The sequence below is a fragment of the Peromyscus eremicus genome, chromosome 4 (genome assembly GCF_949786415.1).
Source record: "Peromyscus eremicus chromosome 4, PerEre_H2_v1, whole genome shotgun sequence".
Classification (NCBI taxonomy): Eukaryota; Metazoa; Chordata; class Mammalia; order Rodentia; family Cricetidae; genus Peromyscus; species Peromyscus eremicus.
This window is the reverse complement of record NC_081419.1, coordinates 11,132,139-11,154,330: the sequence shown is the minus strand read 5'-3', so window position 1 is coordinate 11,154,330 and position 22,192 is coordinate 11,132,139. Positions and strand designations below refer to the sequence as shown.

Below are 22,192 nucleotides of genomic sequence, written 5' to 3'. Positions count from 1 at the left end.
TACCAAAGAATTTATACTGTGTACTTTTATTCCTAACCTGTGGGATAGAAAACATTCCATTTAATAACCATGTTAAACTGAGAATGAAGTGGTTTAAACAAAACCTTTGGTTAGTGGGAAAAAATACACAGCCATTTTTAAAATTTCTTTTGTCTTTTTATTTTTTTTGAGACAGGGTCTCACTCTGTATCTGAGCTAGCCTCAAACTTGTGGCAGTCTTGGATCTCTCTTTGTAGACTAAGCTGTCCTTGAACTCAAAGAGATCCTCCTGGCTCTGCCTCCCGAGTACTGGGATTAAAGGCGTGCACCACCGATGCCCAGCTCTTATTTTCTGCTTTTCTAATAATTGTTTCTTTTTGTTTCTTACAGATTATGTCCCTTATGTCAATGCTGTTGATTCAAGGTGGAGTTCATATGGCAGTGAGGCCACATCATCAGCACACTACATTGAGCGGTAACTTTACGCTCATTTCCTTAAGAGTCTTTACTTTCAAACTACATGCATTTTAAAATACAGAAACCAGCTGAGCAATAGTGGCAAATGCCTTTAATCTCATAACTTGGGAGGCAGAGACAAGTAGATCTCTGTGAATTCCAAGTCAGCTTGGTCTACATATACATAATGAGTTCCAAGACAGCCAGGGCTGTTACACAGAGAAACCCTGTCTTGAAAAAGTGGAAGAAAAAAAAAAAATTATATATATACACATACACACACACACACACACACACACACACACACACACATTTATGTATAGCGATATATGTATATAATGGACAAATAACTGGTTGTCCACAGTAGATACTCCGATAATTTGAGCTGTATAAAAAATGTCTGGGGGCTGGAGAGATGGCTCAGAGGTTAAGAGCACTGACTGCTCTTCCAGAGGTCCTGAGTTCAATTCCCAGCAACCACATGGTGGCTCACAACCACCTAATGAGATCTGGCTCCCTCTTCTGGTCATACATGCTGTATACATAATAAATAAATAAATCTTTAAAAAAAAAAATGTCTGAAACATACATTTGTGGAATGATGACTAGACATATTCAAAGAACATAGAGTCATTAATGTTTTAGTTGCTTTATATCTCACTTTAACTACAATAAACATACTTCTTTTTAAAGGGACAGATTCATTGTTACTGATTTGTCTGGCCATAGAAAGCATTCCAGTACTGGAGACCTTTTGAGTATTGAACTTCAGCAGGTAGGCTCTATTTATTTAGCTTTGATTTTTAAAAAGTAAAATATTAATAGAAAGCTAAGTTTATATTTTCCTCTTTCTTCATGGAGGCCAAGAGTAACTCATTACTTCTTCAGAGGGAAGCTAATGCTCTAGCCATGCAGCAGAAGTGGAATTCCCTGGATGAAGGCCGTCACCTTACTTTAAATCTTCTAAACAAGGAAATTGAACTGAGAAATGGAGAGGTAAGGGAATGATGTCTCGGCTTCACGTTAATGTATTTGCTTTCTTCGGCTGTGTACTGGGATATACTATGTCTTAGTGAATTTTCCAGATAAATGATTGATTACTTTTTAAAACTTAGAGTAGAAATAATAGTCTCAGACTTCTGAACTAATTCTTTAGGATTCCCATTTTAATTTAAAGGAGACTCTAGGTTCTGCAAGTGTAAAATTAATATTTTTCTTATTTACAGAGTGATTATACAGAAGACACAGTAGATACGAAACCCGATAGAGATATTGAGTTAGAGCTTTCAGCACTTGATACTGATGAACCTGATGGACAAAGTGAACAAATTGAAGTAAGTACCACGATTAGATAATTAGTTGGCTTTGTTCTGTTGTAAATTAAAACGCATAAAATACTGTCATATTGAAAGGTTAACATTTTATTTTCTTAGGAAATCCTGGACATACAACTTGGTATCAGTTCTCAAAATGATCAGTTGCTGAATGGAACAGCAGTGGAAAATGGCCATCCCAGCCAGCAGCAGCAGAAGGACCCAATGAAGCAGAAGAGACAGAGTTTAGGTGAAGACCATGTGACTCTGTGAGTGTTAGACAGACCCTTCATAAGCAGGGGGCATAGGGTGTAAATACTATAAGTAGATGCAGTGTTAGATTCATTTTGACTTTTTACTATTGGGGGAAACCTTATCTAATAAAGTAATGATCTGGTCAGTCTGTATTTTTCGGGAAATTTGAACTAGTAAAGCAGTTTATTTTAATAACCCAAAACTTAACTATTTGTTGGGATGAAAGTTCTCTTGTTTCTAGATTATACTTCTTCAGTTTGGCCAAACTTGTAGATGGAAAATTAATTCCTAGATTAACACAGCTGTAACTTCAACACTTGTGAGGCAGAGGCAGAATGGGCTACCTATATGTTCTAGGCTGTCATGGAATCCATAGCAAGACCCTGTTTAAAAAACAAACCATAAGAGGCTGAAGAGAGGCTCAGCTGTTAAGAGCACTTGTTGCTATTGCATAAGACTCAGGTTTGGTTCCCAGCATCTACATGGTGGCTCACAACTGGCCATAATTCCTGTTCCAGGGGATCCAACCCCCTTGTACACATGTGGTGCATATGCATACAGGAAAGCAAAACACCTGTACACATAAAACAATTTTTTTTTTTTTTAAATAAAAACTAGTGCAAACAAAAACTATGTTAAATGTTTCTTGTTTTAAGAATCATGTTATAATTTTCTTGGCTATTATATTGCCATTTTGTTTAATTACTGCCAGAGATTTGGGCCTGGTCTTAAGCTTGATAATTTATATGTCATCTAATCAGTATTTTAATTTTTATCATAAATGTGGAAAATAGGACCTTTTTAGAGACTTTTGATACTTTACACATTATTTTAATTTTTATTTATTAATTTTTATGTGTCTGGGTGTTCTGCCTACATGTATGTCTGTGTACCCTGTGCAAGTTTTGTACCTGGAGGGGCCAGAGTGGCCATTGCATCTCCTAGGACTGGAGTCACAGACAGTTGTGAGCTGCCATTTGGGTCCTGGGAATTGAAATGATCCTCTGGAAGAGCAGCTAGTGCTCTTGACTGCTGAGGCCATCTCTCCAGCCCCCATTCAATACTTTTCTTGATTAAGAGCCCACAGAAAAAGCCTATCTTCTTTAAGTTTGAAATAGCTTTTAGAGAGCATATATGATAACTCTTAAATATTTGCACTTAAAGTTAATTTGCTTTCACTATCATTTATTTTCTCTCAGGGAGGAGCAAAAAACAGTTCTGCCGGTAACGTCTTGCTTTAGCCAGCCACTCCCAGTGTCTATTAGCAGTGCAGGCTGCCTCCCCATCACCACATCTGTCAGTGCTGGCAACCTCATTCTGAAAACTCATGTTATGTCTGAAGATAAAAACGACTTTTTAAAACCTATTGCAAATGGGAAGATGGTTAACAGCTGAAAGGAGGCTCATCTTTCAAATTTGTGACCACACCATGGAAGCATTTACACTAGCTTTTTATATATATAATATATATTATATAATGTATATTTTTTTTAAAAAAAAGATATTACTGGGGGCATCCATTTCCTGTGGACTCTTTGATACTTCAAGCCCTCTTGCATTAGCATTATGAAAAAAAAAAAAGAAAATTTACTTTACTAGGGTAACGTTCACTTTCCAGAAATTATTGGAATTTGGACAACATTTAACTTAAGCTTCAAGCAGCTTTTTATGAGTTTGTAGCAATCCGGTGCAGTAACTGAGCCATTTCCTATTTTAAATGGCTTCTACAGTAAATTAACAACTCAGTTATTAAACTAGCAGGATCCTACAATGATACATCTAGTGAAAGTAGAGTTAATTAACTAATTTATTTCTATTTTATGTTTCACTGAGAGAAATTTCCATCTCATTCCAGCTGCTTTATTTATCTTTTTTATTGGACTTTGCATGGATTTTTCTTTTCTTTTTCTTTTTTCTTTTCTTTTTCATTTTTTGAAGAGTGGAGTTAGTTGTTCTTACCATAGAGTTTTACAGGGTTATATAGTAGCTTTCTTTACTGCATTATATGTAGAATTGTGGTGCAGTGCTTTTATCTGTAGCATTTAATTTTTTTAATTTTCCATTTTCAAAACTAGTTTCTGCTTTGTTAATATTTATACACAGGCTACTTGTTGAAGTAATTAATTAAAAATATAACCAAGTGCCTAAGTCTTTCAGCTGATGTACTAGATATTAAATTCTCCTAAGTTATGCAGAATCGTTTTTACAATTTTGATAAATTATGCACTAATGTAATGGCAATTTTTTAAAATGCAGATTTAAGCCTGTACATTATTGAATCTGATGACTTGGCAAAAGAATCAGGTGCTTTCAGCTTTCTTGAGAAAACCCTGTATGTAGCGTTTGCACTGACTAACAAGATGGTATTGCTGGGTCTTTAATTTAAAGAAATTAATTTGGGTGTTCATTGCATTGTTTTAGTTAGATATTGTTTATTGTTAACTTCATGTTGGGTTTAATTTTCCTTGTTTTCTGACTGTTAGGTTGATAAGACTTTGAACCATGTAGTAGTAGAACGTTGGCTAACATTTATCCATACTTAAAAACATGAATAATTTCCGCCCTGCCATAATGTGACTGAAATTTTCACTTGGCATCTGAAAATATGCAGTATGTTCAACCAGCCATGTCTCAGATTTGTGGATGGTATTTTATTGAAGCTTAAATTTCAGTCAATATTTGAAAACAAAAGCTGGGCATTCCTTCCTGGTGGTAATCTTAACCTATAGTGGGTTTTTTTTGTTGTTGTTATTTGTTTTATTTTGTTTTTCCTCTATTTCTTTAAGGTTAGTTTGACTTTCATTATTTTTTAATTAACTTCTGTGAAGTTGTTTACTCTAAAAATTGTACTGGAATATTTTAAGCCAAGCTGATCTTTCACCAGGTGTACTGTATGTAAGGGCTTCTCCTGCTAGCAAGATGCTTAAACAGGATCATGTTATTGGTCGTCTGAGCTATTTAGTTATTTTACAAAAACCACAACATTGTAAGATTTTGATAAAAGTTTTGTGCACATTTCCAGGGGTGGGAGGGTTGACATTTCCCTGAAATTTCTTGATTGGAATGAGTAAATACTGGTGTTTGATAACTGTCTTAATGAACATGCTCATAAGGTGACTGATAAGTTGTAAATAATACCTGAGAAACAAAGGGGTAGTTTTGATATTCTGGTGTCAGTATGGAAGATCTTACACATTTATTTAATGCTTAAGTGTATGAAGATGTTTGTTTGTAGCATAACAGCACAGTAGCCTTGACTTAGTTTCCTTTGGTTAGTACTGTACCTTTTTGCCATGGCCAGTGCTCCCCATCCCTACAAAGACATTTTATTTATTTCACTCTGTAACCTGAAATGAATAGGAACAAGAGTTTTAAACCATGTTACATTAACTTATTTCTGACATTATAAATTAGCCTAGGATATTACAGGAACATGATTGTTATATAATTTATATCAGAACCTTTCTATGAATATGAGCTTATTACATTTGAAATGCTTCCAGTCTTTTTTTTTTCTGTTTGTAATTCCAAAAAGGTTATGTAAACCAGTCTGTCTATTTCATGGATATTTAATAGTGAGATCTTCCATGTTGAAGGTAATGTATTTTTTTTTAAGATTTTAAAATTGCTATTTTGTTACAAAATAGAGACCTATTAACAGTTGAGAGCTCCTTATGTGCCCTCAGGGAAAGAACCCTCCGTGCAACAGAACTACACAAACATCTTCAGCACTTTCTGAGGGTGATAATATACTACATAAATTGATCTTGTGTATTTAACCTTATCTTTTTAATTTTACAATTGAAATTTTGAAGCGTGGTTGTGCTCTGCTGGAGGGGTTGGGATGCTTAGGTGTTTGCCTACTTGTTCAGTAAATTACATTTGCATCAGTATGTGTACCTGCCAACCTTATTGGTATGTCTCAAACACTTAAAGTAATGCTTGTCTTGCAGCAGATGATCCCACAAAATAATAACTCCCTATTCTTCAGTTTTTACTCTTTCTCACTAACAACATAGGAATTGTTTCTGTGTTGATGTTATTATGTATTGCATCTTTTATGTGGTGACAACCTACTGTCTGTTTTGGTGGGTTTAATGTGAAATAAAGCCATTGGATCTCTGCCACTTGAGAAGAAAGAACAGTTCATCTGACCTTTCTTCAAAGTAGTACCTACTGATGTCATAGAGGAAAATAGTACAAACAGACCTAGAACATGGCTTTTAAAATTGAGGGCAATCATCACTTTGACCCTTTATCAAGACATGTGTACCTGCCAACCTTATTGGTATGTCTCAAACACTTAAAGTAATGCCTGTCTTGCATTTGGGATCAGAGGCTACAATGCAATAGAAGAGAAAATTTGTAATGTTGATATCTAAACTGCATGTGTTGCCTATGGGTATAACCAGGAAAAAGCAGTCTGAAGTCTGAAAAGCAGGAAAATGGTGTGGGTTTCCTTACGTTTTGTTTTTGTTTTTCTTTCCAATTTCTGAGTCCAGTTCCTAGTCAGTGTGCCACATTCAGATGCTGTGAATATGACATCATTAGTCTTGTGTGGGGTCATTTCATTTTATGAATTCTAAGAGTTCTATGTGTATTCCTTCTACTTGGTACCTAAACAAATCAGATTCTCTTGCCTTTGCTACCATGACTTATTTCAATGCCATGCAACAAACCAGTATATGTGGGGACAGTTGTACATTATAATTTTCAAAAAAAGGTAGCTCTTTAGACCCGTGGCACTGATTCTCTCCTTTCATAGCTTTTTGCTCTAATAAGAGAATTAAATGAAACCTCTCATACAAAAAAAAATAAAATTTCCCATTTGTGTGGATCCTAGTCACTTTGACCCAGATTTCAAGTTGATGCTGAGTTACAAAGCACATCCTGATTTTATATACAGAAGATTGCAGAATGCAATGATTTGTAGGACTTTTGAGTGGGATCATTTAACCATTTGAAAAAATTTGTTTAAAAACCATATACCCTACTTTCGAATTTTAGATGTGATACAGCCCATGTTGTCTTTTTAGCCAGGGTTGGAACTTGTAACAGTCAGATTCAGTATATGATTTCAGCTATGAATCTGAGTATTTCTTCCCTTGTTTCTTTGAGTCATTTTCTGAGCAGACTGTCACCAATATTGGTAACAAATCATTAAAGAGAAAAGTTGCATTGCAGCTATGTATTAGTGTCTTAGAACTTTCTTTGTGTTTTGGTGAATCAAGAGTACTGATGGGATCACTTACTGTAACTCCTTCTACAGAAGGGCCCCTTCTGCAAGCAGAACACAGATGAACATGCTCAAGGAGTATCCCGTTTTCTAGAGATTAAGTTTGCTAGTAACTCCTTTACACTGGCTGTTTCTTTGTATCCCTTTGCTGGCAAGGGAGTACAAGGAGTCAAACCACAGATCAGAACACCCCACATTTGAGTGGAGACTTATTTTTACTCTTAAGGGGAGTTATCCCCCCAAGTCTGAAACTGGCAATTATTTTTTTTCTCTTATATAAAATTTTAAAAATATTCCCTAAACCAGTGAAAAACAGACACTGGCTGCACTTAGTACTGCCAAAAGCCAAGGTCATTTGCACATATTCCATCAACCTGTCAAGAATTAGGCCTCACTTTATAACCCACGGCATGGAAGTGCATGCATTCTCTTAGCTGGGCAAACAATTATACTGTAGTTGTGATACAACACATGTGGCTTTTATTTGTACTGCACATACCCACTGTACAGCCACTTGGGAGTATCGTGGTTAGCTTGCAGCAACTGCTGTCTGCATTTATACTGTTTATTGCATATTCTTTTCCCTGGAAGTGAAAGAGAAATGTTTTTCTTGTTGCATTGATTACATTTTATAAATTTGCTTAGCTGGAAAGTTTGGGAAAAGAGGCCTGTTTGTCAATTGTACAACCGATTGTGAAGCTTAGTGTGAATATTTTTACGTCTGTATTAGACATTTTCTTTGCAAATCTATTGTTCGATTGAAATGTAAATGAAATTAAAGATGGTGTACACCCATCATGTAAAAAGCAGGCACCATCTCTAAGATGGATTTAATGCTCATTTTTAAGGCATATACTCAGCTTCTATTTAAAACTATAAAATAATTCTGTACAATGAAATGGGGAATATATATGGGAATAAATTCTATTCCATTTATTTCAATTTGAATTTCCAAATTGTAATGTTTCCCTTTGTGCTATAGGAATAGGATTAAAGCGGGAAGGCTAGGACTTTCTAAGGCCTGTATGTGGGGGGTGGGCAGAGATGGAACAATGAGGGTTGTGATGATAGTGAATAGCAAAGAGTGAATTCTGTGTGTTTTTGCTGTAGCACTGAAGTGAAGAGATATTAGCTTTGGCTGTTCACAAAATAGAGCATCATGATTTTCAGTGTTTGAGAGAAAAATTGATGGAAAAAGTTTGCAGTACTTGACATGTATTTGCATGCACAAAATAAAATTATTTGTCCACCTTAAAAGTTGTTTGCTTAGTGTCAATGTTAAGTTTATGGTATGTTTTAGTTGTCCTAATTTTCTTGATATTTCTTAATAAAGCTGGAAAGACACTCCTTAAGTAGGGACTTAAATGATCACTTACTTCATTGGTATATCATTGGGAAGTAAGTAGGCCCAAGGAAGTTGAAATATTTAATTCTGTCTGACATTTCATTCAAAATTGAGCACTTTTTAAATGAGAGGTGGTGTAAAAAAAAAAATACTGAGTTTACCATCTTTGTCCTATTCATAAATAGGACAAAATCTTGTGTTATGAAAATCGTTCTGTAGGCTTCAGAATTTAAAAAAAAAAAAAGAAAAGAAAAAAGAAAAAAGGCCTGAATCTCAGCACCATTGTCATTGACCCCTGGGTCCCTTTATTTATTCACCCAGCAGATGTGTCATATGCCCGTCTGTGCCAGTCTTTAAGACTATAGGTCAATGAAATGAGCTCTTTCCCTAGAAGCTCTCAAGAGTGTAGAAATGGGAAAGACCAAGTTGAATAGCTCAGAAAGCTACGTACAAAGGGGCCATTTGTAGCTATGTTGAGCCAGAGTGGGTGCTTCTCTGTGAGGCAACCTCTGGCTAGACTTTAAATCCTGTATAACATTTTTTATCAGTAACAGGTTACCTTCATGACCCCCTGATCTTTACCTCTATTTTGTATTTTAACCCTATTTTGTATTTTAATCCTATTTTGTATTTTAATCCTATTTTGTATTTGAGAGGTTATGTAATCTCATAACCAGAAAGTAATAGAGTCAGAGTTCTGCCATCTTTCTGTCTCTCAAAAAGGTAATGGTGATGATAGTTGGATCCATTTTCACGTAAGTGGAAAGTGTGATTGAAAAATGGGACTTCATGGAGTAATAATATAAACAGCCAGTTCTCAGAGCACTTAGTATGTTCCAGAGTTCTAAGTGTTACAATGTAGATTATTGTCACCATTTCCAGATAAGAAAAGGAATATAGATACTTTTGAGAATTTGCCCAAGTTTACACTGCCAGAAGAGGGAGATAGGCATTGAATACCATACTAAAGCGATCTTAAGAGAATCTTGGAAGTTAATAAGCTGAATGATTTAAAATTTTAGAAAGGATACTTGGGCAATAATGTGAAAGATGAAGCTGGAGATACACCAGCAAAGAGGCTGGGTCAATACTGCAAGAAAGTGTAGACTACATGACCAACATGCAGGGTTGGAGGAAAAGAGATGAGCTTGAAGATTGGAGTTGGGAAAAACGCCTGACCAGATTTGCTGTGCAAACAAGTGCACTAGACATCTGTACATTATTAGGTGATTGAAATTTGTTTAAAGATTACAAACCTTGTTTTGCTGAGGACAGACATAATTGTCACATGCAGTCTTGAATAAGCCCCAGAGTGACTTCAGAGTATAGGAAGAAGCAAGAAGAAAAGCCATGAAGAGGTGAACCAGGCAGAGGAAACGAGTTACTACAGGGGTAGGTCTTGTGTAGCCCTGTTGGCCTTGAACTCACAATCCTGAGTGCTAAGATCACAGGTGTACAACTTTACACCCAGCAAGGAAAGGAAGCATCATGGACGAAGTAAAATTTCAGAGAAATTTATAGTTAACCCCTGTTGAAATAACATGCTTAACAGAGTAGCTCAGATGCCCATGAGATAGCTTCATGACTAGGTCTTTAAGGATTTTCTCAAAACCAGACCTCAGTGAGGATCAGATGCAGAGTAATAAGAGGTGCAGTTTAAAATAGATATCTAAGTCCAAGAGAATGGAGATCTATTGAAGTATTTTTTAAACTATATTTTGAAATACTTATAGATTGATAGGAAGTTATAGAAAGTGCAGACATTACTATGTACCCTTCACATAGTTTGTTCCATGGCAGTATCTTGCATAGCTAGTACAATATCAGAACCAGAAAACTGACATCATATGCAATCCATAGACCTTATTTACCCTTCCTCAGCTTCCTGTGTATTCACCTGTGTATGCCCACCCATGCAGTAGGGTTTATGGGTGGTTCTGATGCAATTTTCTCAAGTGTAAGTTTGTGGAAACCCTGTTGCTAAAATAGCAACTGTTTCTTCTCATTCATTCTTTTCTCCCTTTATATTCACATCTTTTTTTTTTTTTTTTACATTATTCTGAACCCTGGTAGACATTAATCCGTTCTCCATCTCTGTAATTTTGTCATGGTGATGATGTTATATAAATGAAATTATACCATATGTAACCTTCTGAAATTGGCTTTTTATTTATTTTATTTATTTATTTTTTTTTTACTGAGTTGAGCACAACTACCTTGAACTTCATTCAAGTTGCTGCATGTATTAATAGTTTGTTCCTTTATATTGCTGAGTAATATGCCATGGTATAGATATATCATGGTTTGTTTAACCATCATCCATTAAAAGGCATTTAAGTTGTTTCAAATTTCTATTACAAATAAAGCTGCTATGAACATTTGTATAAGTGCTTTTGTGTGGATATAGTTTTTATTTCTGAAATATTGAGTAAATAAGCTGGTATTTACTGTCTACCTCTGAAGAGGATGATGAAGTGTCAACTTAGATGAATTCCTTTAAAATTCAGTTTGCCAGGGCTGGTGAGATGGTTCAGTGGTTAAGAGCACTAGCTACTCTTCGAGAGGACCTGGGTTTCCAGCTCCCAGATGTCCCAGATGACAAATCAGAACTATGTAACTCCAGTGCTAGGGGATCTGATGTCTTCTGGGCTCCACAGGCAACAGGCACTCACAGTGTACAGACACATAGGCAGGCAAAAAACCCATACACATGAAAAGAAAATTTTTAAAAATCGAGTTTGCGAAAATGGATACACAAATGATAAATTGTCTTTCCATGTATTAGTTTTCTGTTGTCACAATAATTACCCCCCAAACAGCAGTGTAACACAACAGTACTTCTGTCTCGGATTCTGTAGGTCAGGAAGTTGAATGTGATTTAAATGGGTCCTATGAGTCTCTTCAGAAACTGCAGTCCAAAGGTTAGTTGGCATTGCTATCGTCTTATTGCTCAGATGTGGAAGGATAAGCTTCCAAGTTCACTCTTAAGATGTTTGGCAGTATCTCCTTCCTTATGAACAGTTGGAATAAAAGCCTCAGACTTTTGCTAGCTGTTTTTTGGAGCCCAGTCTGCCAGTTCCTTGCCAGAAGAGCCTCTGTAGCACATCTCACAGTAGGAGATTAGATGAGATTGGCTCATCTAAGTGGCAAGAAAAGCCATAGAGCATGCAAGAAAGCTGAAAAGTTAGTCCTACAACCTTATCTTGGAAGTGGCATAGTCCTCAGAAGGAAGACCCTAGGTCAAGTCCACACTTGAGGCAAGGAGATTTATACAACAGCATGAATCCCAGAGACAGGTTTTTTGGTTTGCTTTGGCAGTAGGATTTTTGTCTAATCAGGAGACAGAAGCCATGTAGTGGTTATATGGGACATACTTTTTTGAATACTAAATATTAAAGGAGTAACTAAGATAAAATATAGCACACTGTGGTTCAGGGAAGGGTCTCTAAGGACAAACTTGGGAAGAGGCCATTTTACAAGGCTGGTGTTCAAGACCTCAATGAAGATGCTATACTAGGCCTAGTAGGCAGAATATTGCTGGTTTACTCAGGCTAGTTGTTGGCAGGCAGAGAGCCATTCTCCAGGCCACAGGTGGATATGCAACCTGCAGAGGAAATTGGCACCAGGGTTCTCAGCAGGTCTTTGGAAGATGGAGGAGGGGAGCAGAAGGCTTTAAGACACCAGTTTTGCATTGAGAGAGTACTGGAAAATTCTTAGGTTGAAGTGCCCACAAGGGACCACACGTGCTAGATGCATGAATGGAGGAGTGCTCTACTGGATGTCCTTATGTCAACATCGCTGGCCTTCCATGTGGCTGCAGTAAAGCCTCAGGTGTCCCTCCAGTACCCTCTATTGAGAAAACCCCTCAGTGTCATTGCAGAGCGGGGAGAAATTTTTAACTCTGGCCATCATCAAAGAGTCCAGACTGAAGACTGAATTGGGAACTGAGGAAGGCAGTAAATTGATCAGCCAAAGAACTTTTTTTATAAGCTACCTAGCAATTCTCTACACTTGCTAAGGAAATTGAGTTCGTTACAGAAAACCTTCCAACAAAATGCCAGACCCATTCTTAAGTCAATTCTATTAAATACTTAGAAATAACACCAATTTTACAAAAGCTCTTAAAAAAGTGGAGGAGTTAACTTCCAACTAGTTTTATTAAACACATGTCTTTGTTAGGGTTTCTGTATGTGTGGTGAAGCACCATGACTAAAAGCAGCAGGGAGAAAAAGGTTTATCTTACAACTCTCAGGTCATTCCATCACCAAGGGAAGGTAGGGCAGGAACTCAAGGCAGCAACCTGGAAGCAGGAACTGAAGCAGAAGTCATGGAAGAGTGCTAACTGGCTTGCTTCTCAGGACTACCTGCTCAGAGGCACACCACCCAGAATGGGCTTGACTTTTCTACGTCAACCTCTGATTAAGAAAATGTCCCCACAGCCTTGCCCACAGGCCAGTCTCATATCCTTCCCAAATAATGTCTAGGTTTGTGTCAACAAACCAGGATACCAAAGTAACTCTGACAATAAAACCAGACAGTGACATTACCAAAACTTCTTTATAAACATAGATGTAAAAAGTTCTTAATATATCATATATATATATAAGGATTAGTATATAAACATACAAAATATATCAAGTCCAAACATGGCTTTTTTCAGAAATGCAAGATTGGTTTTGAATTTGAAAATCTGTAATTGAGCATATTAACAGAATAAGGCTTTTATATTCTGTTATAGGGTCCCTTAAATTTTTTTAAAAGACTTTAATTACATGTATGTGTATGTCTCTGTGTGGGTATGTTCATATGAGTACAGGCATCTGTGAAGGCCAGAAGAGGTGTCAGATTCCCTGGATTTGGTCTTACAAGTGGTTATGAGCTGCCTGGTGTGGGTGCTGGAAACTGAATTTTGGTCCACTGCAAGAGCAGTATGGGCTTTTAACCACTGAGACATCTCTCCAGCCCTAAGTCTCTTAAAATTTAATGGAGCTCCATTCTAATTGGTATATATAGAAATAAGAAAAACACAAATGTTCTTTTAAAAAAAGTTTTAAAGTTTCATTTTATGTGTTTAAGTGTTAAGCCTCAGTGTATGTATTGTGACAGTAGGTTCTGGAAACCAAGTCCAGGTCCTCTGCAAGAGCAACAGGTGCTCTTAACTGCCCAGCCATCTCTCTAGACCCACAAATGTTTGTTGGTTTTGTTTTTCAAGACGGTTTCTATTTGTAACAGCAGCCTGGCTGTCCCAGAACTCATTCTGTAGACCAGGCTGGCCTTGAATTCACAGCGATCCACCATGCCCATCTTCCACAAATTTTTTTTTTGTTTTTGTTTTTGTTTGTTTCTCTTTGTAGCCCTGGCTGTCATGGAACTTGCTTTGTAGACCAGGCTGGCCTTGAAAGCAAGCTTTTGTGAATTTTTTTCATGATTTAATCAGAAAGTTAATTGTTGCCTTAAGATAATACAACATCTAAAGAACATTTCACTTAAACCCATAGCAAAGATACCAGTTTAAGGTTGTTTATTCTAGATTCCAATTAAGAAAGACATTCAGCCGGGCGGTGGTGGCGCACGCCTTTAATCCCAGCACTTGGGAGGCAGAGCCAGGCGGATCTCTGTGAGTTCGAGGCCAGCCTGGGCTACCAAGTGAGTTCCAGGAAAGGCGCAAAGCTACACAGAGAAATCCTGTCTTGAAAAAACCAAAAAAAAAAAAAAAAAAAAAAAAGAAAGACATTCAGTCATAACCAATGGAACCTCTCTCACAATTAAAGAGAAGGGGAGGGGGGAAGCAGTGTGGGTGGGAGATGACCATGCCAGAGGATAGACTGGGTGTTTCAGACAGTACTAAGAATTTAATACAGTCTTATATCACTTAAAGCAGGACATACTCTGGTACACAAATTGTTAGGGGATTTCGGGGAACATACTATAGAAACTAAAAAGACTGTGAGTCACCAGGCAGTATAATCTTTATAAGACCACCATTATACATGCATGCAGTCCTTCATGCAGTCCTAAATTTACATAACAAAATAATCCAGGAAGACTTGCTATAAATGTATAAAGGAAGGTGGTCGGGTAGTGGTGTCCCATGCTTTTAATCCCAGCACTCAGGAGGAAGAAGCAGGTGGATCTCTATGAGTTTGATGCCAGTCTGGTCTACAGAGTGAGTTCCAGGACAGCCAGGGCTACACAGAAAAACCCTGTCTGGAAAAACCAACCAAACAAACAAAAAACAGCTGTTACTTTTTATGATGTTCGTATGTGTGTATATGCATGCTGGTGCATATAGAAATAGGTGTGCATGCATGTAGTAGCCAGAGGTTGACACTGGGTGTCTTCCTCAATCACTTTCTACTTTTTTTAAACGTTAAAAAAAAAAAAAAACCATATACTTACAGCTTACATGTCTGTATGAGTGTATATGCACGTGTGTGTGTAGTTTTTTTCTGAAGTTTTCTTCTTTCATTGTCATAACAAATGACTGCATTTTGTTAGCTTCAAACAATACAAATTTTTTATTTCACAGTTTCCACAGGGCTGAAATTTTAAGGTGTCTGTGGGCCTACATTCCTGTCTGGAGCCTCTGAGGAAGAATCCACCTCTACACTCGTTTTGCTCCAGAGAATTCAGCTCCTTGCTGTATGTCTCAAGTCCCCATCTTCTTGCAGGCCACCAGCCTCGAGGTTCTTTGTTTATTTAGACTGTCCACATTCTTTCTCACTTAGTTCCCTTTTCATATTCAGACCAGGAACTGAAACGTTGAATTCCTTATATACTTCAATGCTTTCTGGCTTCTGCCATGCCAGAAAACAAACAAACAAACAAACAAACAAACAAAACACCTTTGTAAAAACATTCTACAAGGTTACTTGATTAGTTACAATGTTATGGCTGTAGAGAGTTGAAATGTTGTAGATCCAGAACCAAATAATCTTGAGGGGTGTCTTTAACATCCTTAGTATCCATTCAGTGTCCACCTCTGTCAGACCTTACATCCTGTGGCAATCAGTGAAACTATTAGAAATCTATTAGCATAACCCTAGCTTCCACCATTCCAAAAGCAATGCATGTCATCGGATAGTGTCTGAAACCTGCAGCGGAGATTTCTTTGCGTTACTCAAACCTGCCTACCTGATGTACCCACCAATATATTAGAAAAGTGTCTTCATTGATGATTTTGTTGCTGTTCTGTAACTATACAGTCTTCATGAACCTGTTGAACATGGTCTTGGTGGTGGCCTGAATCCTGGGTCATGGTCACTCATGTTTGGCTCCAGAATAAACTCTCTTCTTTTTTTTTTTTTGTTTTTGTTTTTTTTTTTTTTTTTTTTTTTTTTGTTTTTCGTTTTTTGAGACAGGGTTTCTCTGTGTAGCTTTGCGCCTTTCCTGGAACTCACTTGGTAGCCCAGGCTGGCCTCGAACTCACAGAGATCCGCCGGCCTCTGCCTCCCGAGTGCTGGGATTAAAGGCGTGCGCCACCACCGCCCGGCAAACTCTCTTCTTATTCCCTTTGAAGTGAGAATTGTATTTTGGACAAAATAAAGGGTAATTTATTTATTTTGAAGTCAAATGATTAGCAACCTTAATTATATCTGCAAAGTCCAACATTTAGCAGTGGGTTATCTCATCACATAACTGTAAAAGGTTCTGTTCTGGTGCCACATTTTGTTCTGGTCTATTGTCAATAGACAAAAGTGATGGGAAAGCCATTATTAGCAACAAGCCATTGAGTTGGAAGATGAAGGACTTTTATTCCAAATTCCTCCTTGTCGGGGTCACAGGTGCAGAGGCTATATGTGGCTTCTGAGGAGTCTAAATTCAGTCATAGCTAGGTGGGCACTCTTGCAATAATCAATCCTCTCAATATGGCCTCAATGCTGTCCACAGGTCATCAGACTCTCCAGACTTGCCCATTCATTCCTGATTTCTATAAGCCGGAAGGAAGATGACAGATTAGAAGGCCACTTGAGTGATGGTGATCTCTGATTCCCCACCCCCAACCCCTACAATCTTCTTTTCAAGCTGACTTTATCAGTTAATTATTTGGAGTGTGAACTGGGGAGTAAGACAAAAGCTGTAGTGAAAAAATAGGCTTGCTAGCCGAGGGGCAGCCTTTAATCCCAGCACTCAGGAGGCAGAGGCTGGGGGATCCCTGTGAGTTCCAGGGCAGCCTGGTTTACAGAGCCAGTTCCAGGACAGATTCCAAAGTTACACAGAGAAACCTTGTCTTGAAAACCAAAATAATCAAACAATTATTAATTAATTAGGCTTGCTAAGTGCTGAGTGGGAACAAGCTAACCTATTCATTGGCTACATTCATTTGCTTTCTCTTGTGGGCCTTCATCAGAGTCTCTGCTTTGCATCTCTCTTGAAAGGTTCTTGTCTACTTCCTCCACACACTTCTACAGCAGAGACCTCAGCTTACACATGACCTTGAAACTAAGCTGCAGGTCCTCAAAGCAGCAGATGGTCTGCTTGGTTAACATCTTTCCAAAGAGAACATCCTGAATAAGCCACAGGTCCCCTTTGAGTTTCTCTCCACTCCAGCTCCTACCTGGCCCTCAAGCTGGAAGTCTCCAGGCCCACACCAACCTGAGCTCCACAGTATGTCATCCCTCTACAGAACTCATATTGCAGGGGTAGTGGTGGAAGTGAGGTGGCCTGGGGAGATCTCTTGCATTCCTGAGCCTGGCCCAACCCCCAGCCTAATCCTGGGTCAACTGGGTGGACTTTGGAAGTTTAGCTAGGCCTGAGGGTCCATCACCCCCACGACCCAGTGGGAGCAAGAATGTGACATTCTAAAGTGTCTTGTCATGGAGAAGGTGGGTACCTCAAGCCATACTCTGATAGAAGAAGGCCTGTTTTTAAAACTCTTGTAGGCCGGGCAGTGGTGGCGCACGCCTTTAATCCCAGCACTTGGGAGGCAGAGCCAGGCGGATCTCTGTGAGTTCGAGGCCAGCCTGGACTACCAAGTGAGTCCCAGGAAAGGCGCAAAGCTACACAGAGAAACCCTGTCTCGAAAAACCAAAAAAAAATAAAAAATAAAAAAAAAAAAACTCTTGTAAATTTAAGTCATCTGAAAAAAAAAAAAAAAAAAAAAAAAAAAAGAAAACCAGGTGTAAGCAGCTTCTTTTGAATGAAGTGATGGTAAATCTTCATGGCCAACTTGAAGCATGTCTCAGTCTGTCTGTGAGGGTATTTTCATAGATCGTTAGCTGAGCATGATGGCAACGTCCTACGGGCTAGGGCCCAGATGGAATAAAAACCTTAAACACCAGACGGCCATATCTGCCCTGCCATGATGGTCTGAACCTTCTGAAATTATGAACCAAAACAAAGAATTCTTCTCTAGATATTTTGATCACAGTGACACTAATAGAAATGGATAAGAATCCTTACAAGGCCGGAGAGAGGGCTCTGGTCAAGAGTGCATACTGCTCTTTTAGAGGACCTAGGTTTGGTTCCCAGAACTCAAGTCAGACAGCTCACAATCATTTTCTAACTCTAGCTCCAGGAGATCTGACACTCAGGCCACTATGGGCACTGCATTAATGCATACAAACCCATATTCAAACGTGCATACACAATAAAATTACATTTACATATATTTTCTAAGTTTCTCTTCTTTCTCTTGAGTTTTATTGATTCCTGTATCGACTGCTTTCTTTCACATAAATTTTCTTAAGCTTTTCAGTTGCCTTTTTCAAATAATATAGTGACAACCAACCTTTTCTAACTTCTTAGTCATGTAAAAATTGTGACTTAAATAGTGTCCCCCATTGAATGTGGGCTGAACTCATTGGCTCACTTTCCCAAACCCATTGTTGGGGCTTGAATCCAGGGACATAAGCATCCTAGGCAAATAATAGTAGGTCACTTACAAGGTTGGATTATAAAAGCATGGCTTAGATCTTAGTTGCTGGGTTTTTTTTCAGTTATTGTTTTCTTTTTTGTTTGTTTGTTTCTCGAGACAAGTTTTCTCTGTGTAGCTTAGGAGCTTGTCCTGGAACTCACTCTGTAGACCAGGCTAGCCTTGAACTCACAGAGATCCACCTGCCAGTGCCTCCCCAGTGCTGGGATTAAAGGCGTGTGCCACTACCACCTGGCTAGTTTTTTTTTTTTTTAATTTTAAATATGTGTATATGTGTATGTCTGAGGGTAGGTTTGTGAATGTTGAATGCAGTGCCCATGGGCCCAGAAGAGGGCATCAGATCTGGAGCTGGAGTTACAGGCAGCTGTATGGATCCTGGGAACAGAATTCAGTTCTTTGCAAGAAGAGTATATGCTCTTAAAACCTCTGTGCTATGCCTTTAATCCCAGCACTCAGGAGGCAGAGGCAGGTGGATCTCTCTGAGTTCAAGCACAGCCTGGTCTATAGATTGAGTTCCAGGATAACCAGAGCTGCTATACAGAGAAAAACCCTGTCTCGAAAAAACCAAAACCAACTAACCAACCAAACAAACAAATAAACAACAACAACAAAAAACCTCTGTGCTACCTCTTCAGCTCCTCCATTTTAGTTGTGGACTTTATTCTCCTTAAATAGTTAAAAGTGTGTGTGTGTGTGTGTGTGTGTGTGTGTGTGTGTGTGTGTGTGTTCACAATATGCCTTGGACTCAGTTCTCTCCTTTGACTATGTGGGTCTAGAATCAAACCCTAGTTGTCAGGCTTGGTGGCAAGAGCCCTACCCACTGAACCATCTTGCTGGTCCTCTTCTCTTTCTTCCTCTCCCTCTTCCTCTTTTTCTTCTATCTCCTTCTATAAATGCAGTGCATGTGGGTATACACACACACACACACACACACCCCAGCAGCCAGGCACAAGACTATGAGGCCAGGCTTGTGGTGCATACCTGTAATTCCAGTACTTGGAAGGTCAGCCAGGGACACAGAATGAGGCTCCTGTCTCAAAAAAAGACCCAAAACCCAAACAATACCTCCCCGCAAAAACTCCAAAATAAGAAACCTCAAATCAAACAAACCAAAAACAAAACAAACAGAGCTGGGGAAATGGCTCAGCAGCTAACGCGCTTGTGCTGCTCAACTATAAGGATCTGAGTTCAGATCTCAGAATGCTGGGTGGCCCACCTGTATAATTCCAGTCCTTGGAAGGTGGAGATGGGATCCTTGCAAAAGCTGGTTAGTTTAAACTGGCTGTATCAGGAGCTCCAGGTTCCACGAGAGACCTTGTCTGAATAGTTTCAGTAAAGAGTGATTGGAGGACCCTAGAAATCAACCTTCAGTCTTAATGTGCACACACATACCACACACAAGGGAAAATAAGCTTATGGGGAAACCCATGGTTAAGCCATCAAATCAGCCATCAACCATGAGTACCAGCTTGATAGTGACTTTCTGCTCTGTTGCCCTGTTGCCCCACCCCAGCTGATGCTCCAGTGAGTTTGACTTCAGTATCGTAGAGACCTTGAGCAAAGGCAGCTAGCAAGCAAGACATGCCTAGATTCCTGAGCCACATAACTCTGCAATCATGTTTTTTGTTTTCTTTGGATGTTACTAGGGTATTGTATTACAGCAATGACTAATAGCTACACTTACATTTCTTGGAAGTGTAAAGAAATCCAAGGGAAATATTTTTATAAAGAAAAAAATATTGGAGGCTGGATAGATGGCTAAGAGGTTAAGATCCTAGGTCCTGAGTTCAATTCCCAACAACCACATGGTGGCTCACAACCATCTATAATGAGATCTGGTGCTCCCTTCTGGCATGTGTATATAAAATAAATAAACAAATCTTTAAAAGAAGAAAAATACTGGACTAATAATACAAATGATAACCCAATTGTTTTCTAATATATTTATGTCTCACTTGTTACATGATTTTTTAAGGCTCAGAACTAAATTTTGACTATGTTTCTCACACACTCAGTGGTCTTTTATCATCCTCTCAATATCAGTGTAATGTGAATTTGAGATATTTTTAACATTTTCAACGTCTTAAATCTTTAAGCAGGCAAGGTAGGTAGCTCATACCTGTAATCCTCGCACCTGAGAAGCTGAGGCAGGACGTTTACTGTGAGTTTCAGGCCAGCTGAGGCTACAATGTGAGACACTGTCTCGAAACACGAAACAACGGATCTTTCTGTGACTAACATTTTTTTATTTTGTTTTCAAGACAAGGTTTCTCTGTGTAGCTTTGGAGCCTGTCCTGGATCTCACTCTGTAGGCCAGGCTGGCCTTGAACTCAAAGAGATCTGCCTGCCTCTGCCTCCTCAAGTCCTGGGATTAAAGGCCACCACGCCCGGCACTTTCTATATTTTTTTTTCTGTACAGGACTGCATCCCATTGAATAGGTCTTCCCACCTCACTTAACCTAGCCAGATGACCCTTACCGCATGTCTGAAGGCCTTGCTCTTTAGTGACGCTTCATTCTGTCACATTGATATCAGTCTGAACCAAATCTCAGTGACGTGCACTAGGATTATTACCACAAGTGCAAGCTCCCCACTCAAAATGTGCAGTGGATATATTTCTTTGTGACCCAAATTTGACAAGGAACTCAATATCACAATTCCCAATGATTATAATTTCATCTTCCAAGCCAGGGTAGTGCACACTTTTAATCCCAGCACTGGGGAGGCAAAGGCAGGTTCAAGGTCATAGTGATCTACAAATTTATTCATTTACCAAAATAGTATTATATAATAACAGTCCACTTTTAACCCATCAGACAAGGAGCAAATACATCATTTAAAACTACTGACCTTCACTGGGTATTGGTGGCGCATGCCTAGCACTCAGGAGGCAGAGGCAGGTAGATCTTTGTGAGTCTGAGGCCGGCCTGGTCTACAAAGAGTTTCAAGACAGCCAGAGCTGTTACACAAAGAAAACTAGTCTCGAAACACACACACACACACACACACACACACACACACACACACACCAAAAAAAAAAAACCAAAAAAAAACCCACCCACCACCACCACCACCAAACAAACAACAAAAATCTGACCTTCATAATCACATGGACCAATTCCTCATCATTTATATCTCTATATATGGATGGATGTGTCTGTCTATCCATCTATCCTTCCTACTGGTTCTTTTTATCTGAAGAATTCTAACCAATAGTGAAAAAAACTGACTAGGAAAATAGCAGAGCTATTTCAAAATAGAGGTGCTTACAATATAAATAAACAACTATCATTATTTTCCTTAACAACTTGAGCCACTCTGAAAGGCCAACTTCCTCACCCTATAATGACTGCTTTCCAACCTACCTCCTTGTCAGTTTCTCACAGACTCATCTTGGTTTCTCAACATTTCACTTTCCCCACCTCTTTTATAAATCAGTAAGTTTTTAAACCTTTGTTGACATACATCTATTCTTCATTCGAGTAAATGTTTGAATGTAAATAATTCACCACCTCCATCTTATTTGGAAAGAGCCTCCCCCTCCCCAGTGTGTGTGTGTGTGTGTGTGTGTGTGTGTGTGTGTGTGTGTGTGTGTGTCTGTGAGTGGGCTGGAGGATGCTGTGTCTGAAAGAGCCTCCCCCTCCCCAGTGTGTGTGTGTGTGTGTGTGTGTGTGTGTGTGTGTGTCTGTGAGTGGGCTGGAGGATGCTGTGTCTGATAGCCTGATTAGCTTCTA

The 22,192-nt window shown here is 38.7% G+C and overlaps 1 protein-coding gene across 4 annotated transcripts in view; it reads left to right on the top strand.

Moving 5' to 3' along the window:
* Positions 1-8,591, top strand: part of Rc3h2 (ring finger and CCCH-type domains 2) — a 63,186-nt gene extending 54,595 nt beyond the window's left edge. For 2 of the 4 annotated variants that reach the window (XM_059260185.1, XM_059260184.1), the window contains 6 exons: positions 370-454; positions 1,129-1,210; positions 1,297-1,431; positions 1,662-1,769; positions 1,869-2,017; positions 3,203-8,591. In XM_059260185.1, coding sequence (XP_059116168.1) covers positions 370-454; positions 1,129-1,210; positions 1,297-1,431; positions 1,662-1,769; positions 1,869-2,017; positions 3,203-3,398 — 755 coding nt within the window. In that variant the 3' untranslated portion in view covers positions 3,399-8,591. Of the gene's footprint in view, positions 1-369; positions 455-1,128; positions 1,211-1,296; positions 1,432-1,661; positions 1,770-1,847; positions 2,018-3,202 lie in introns of those variants that run through there. The other 2 variants (XM_059260187.1, XM_059260188.1) reach the window with 2 other exon arrangements.
* Positions 8,592-22,192: the final 13,601 nt, after the last annotated feature.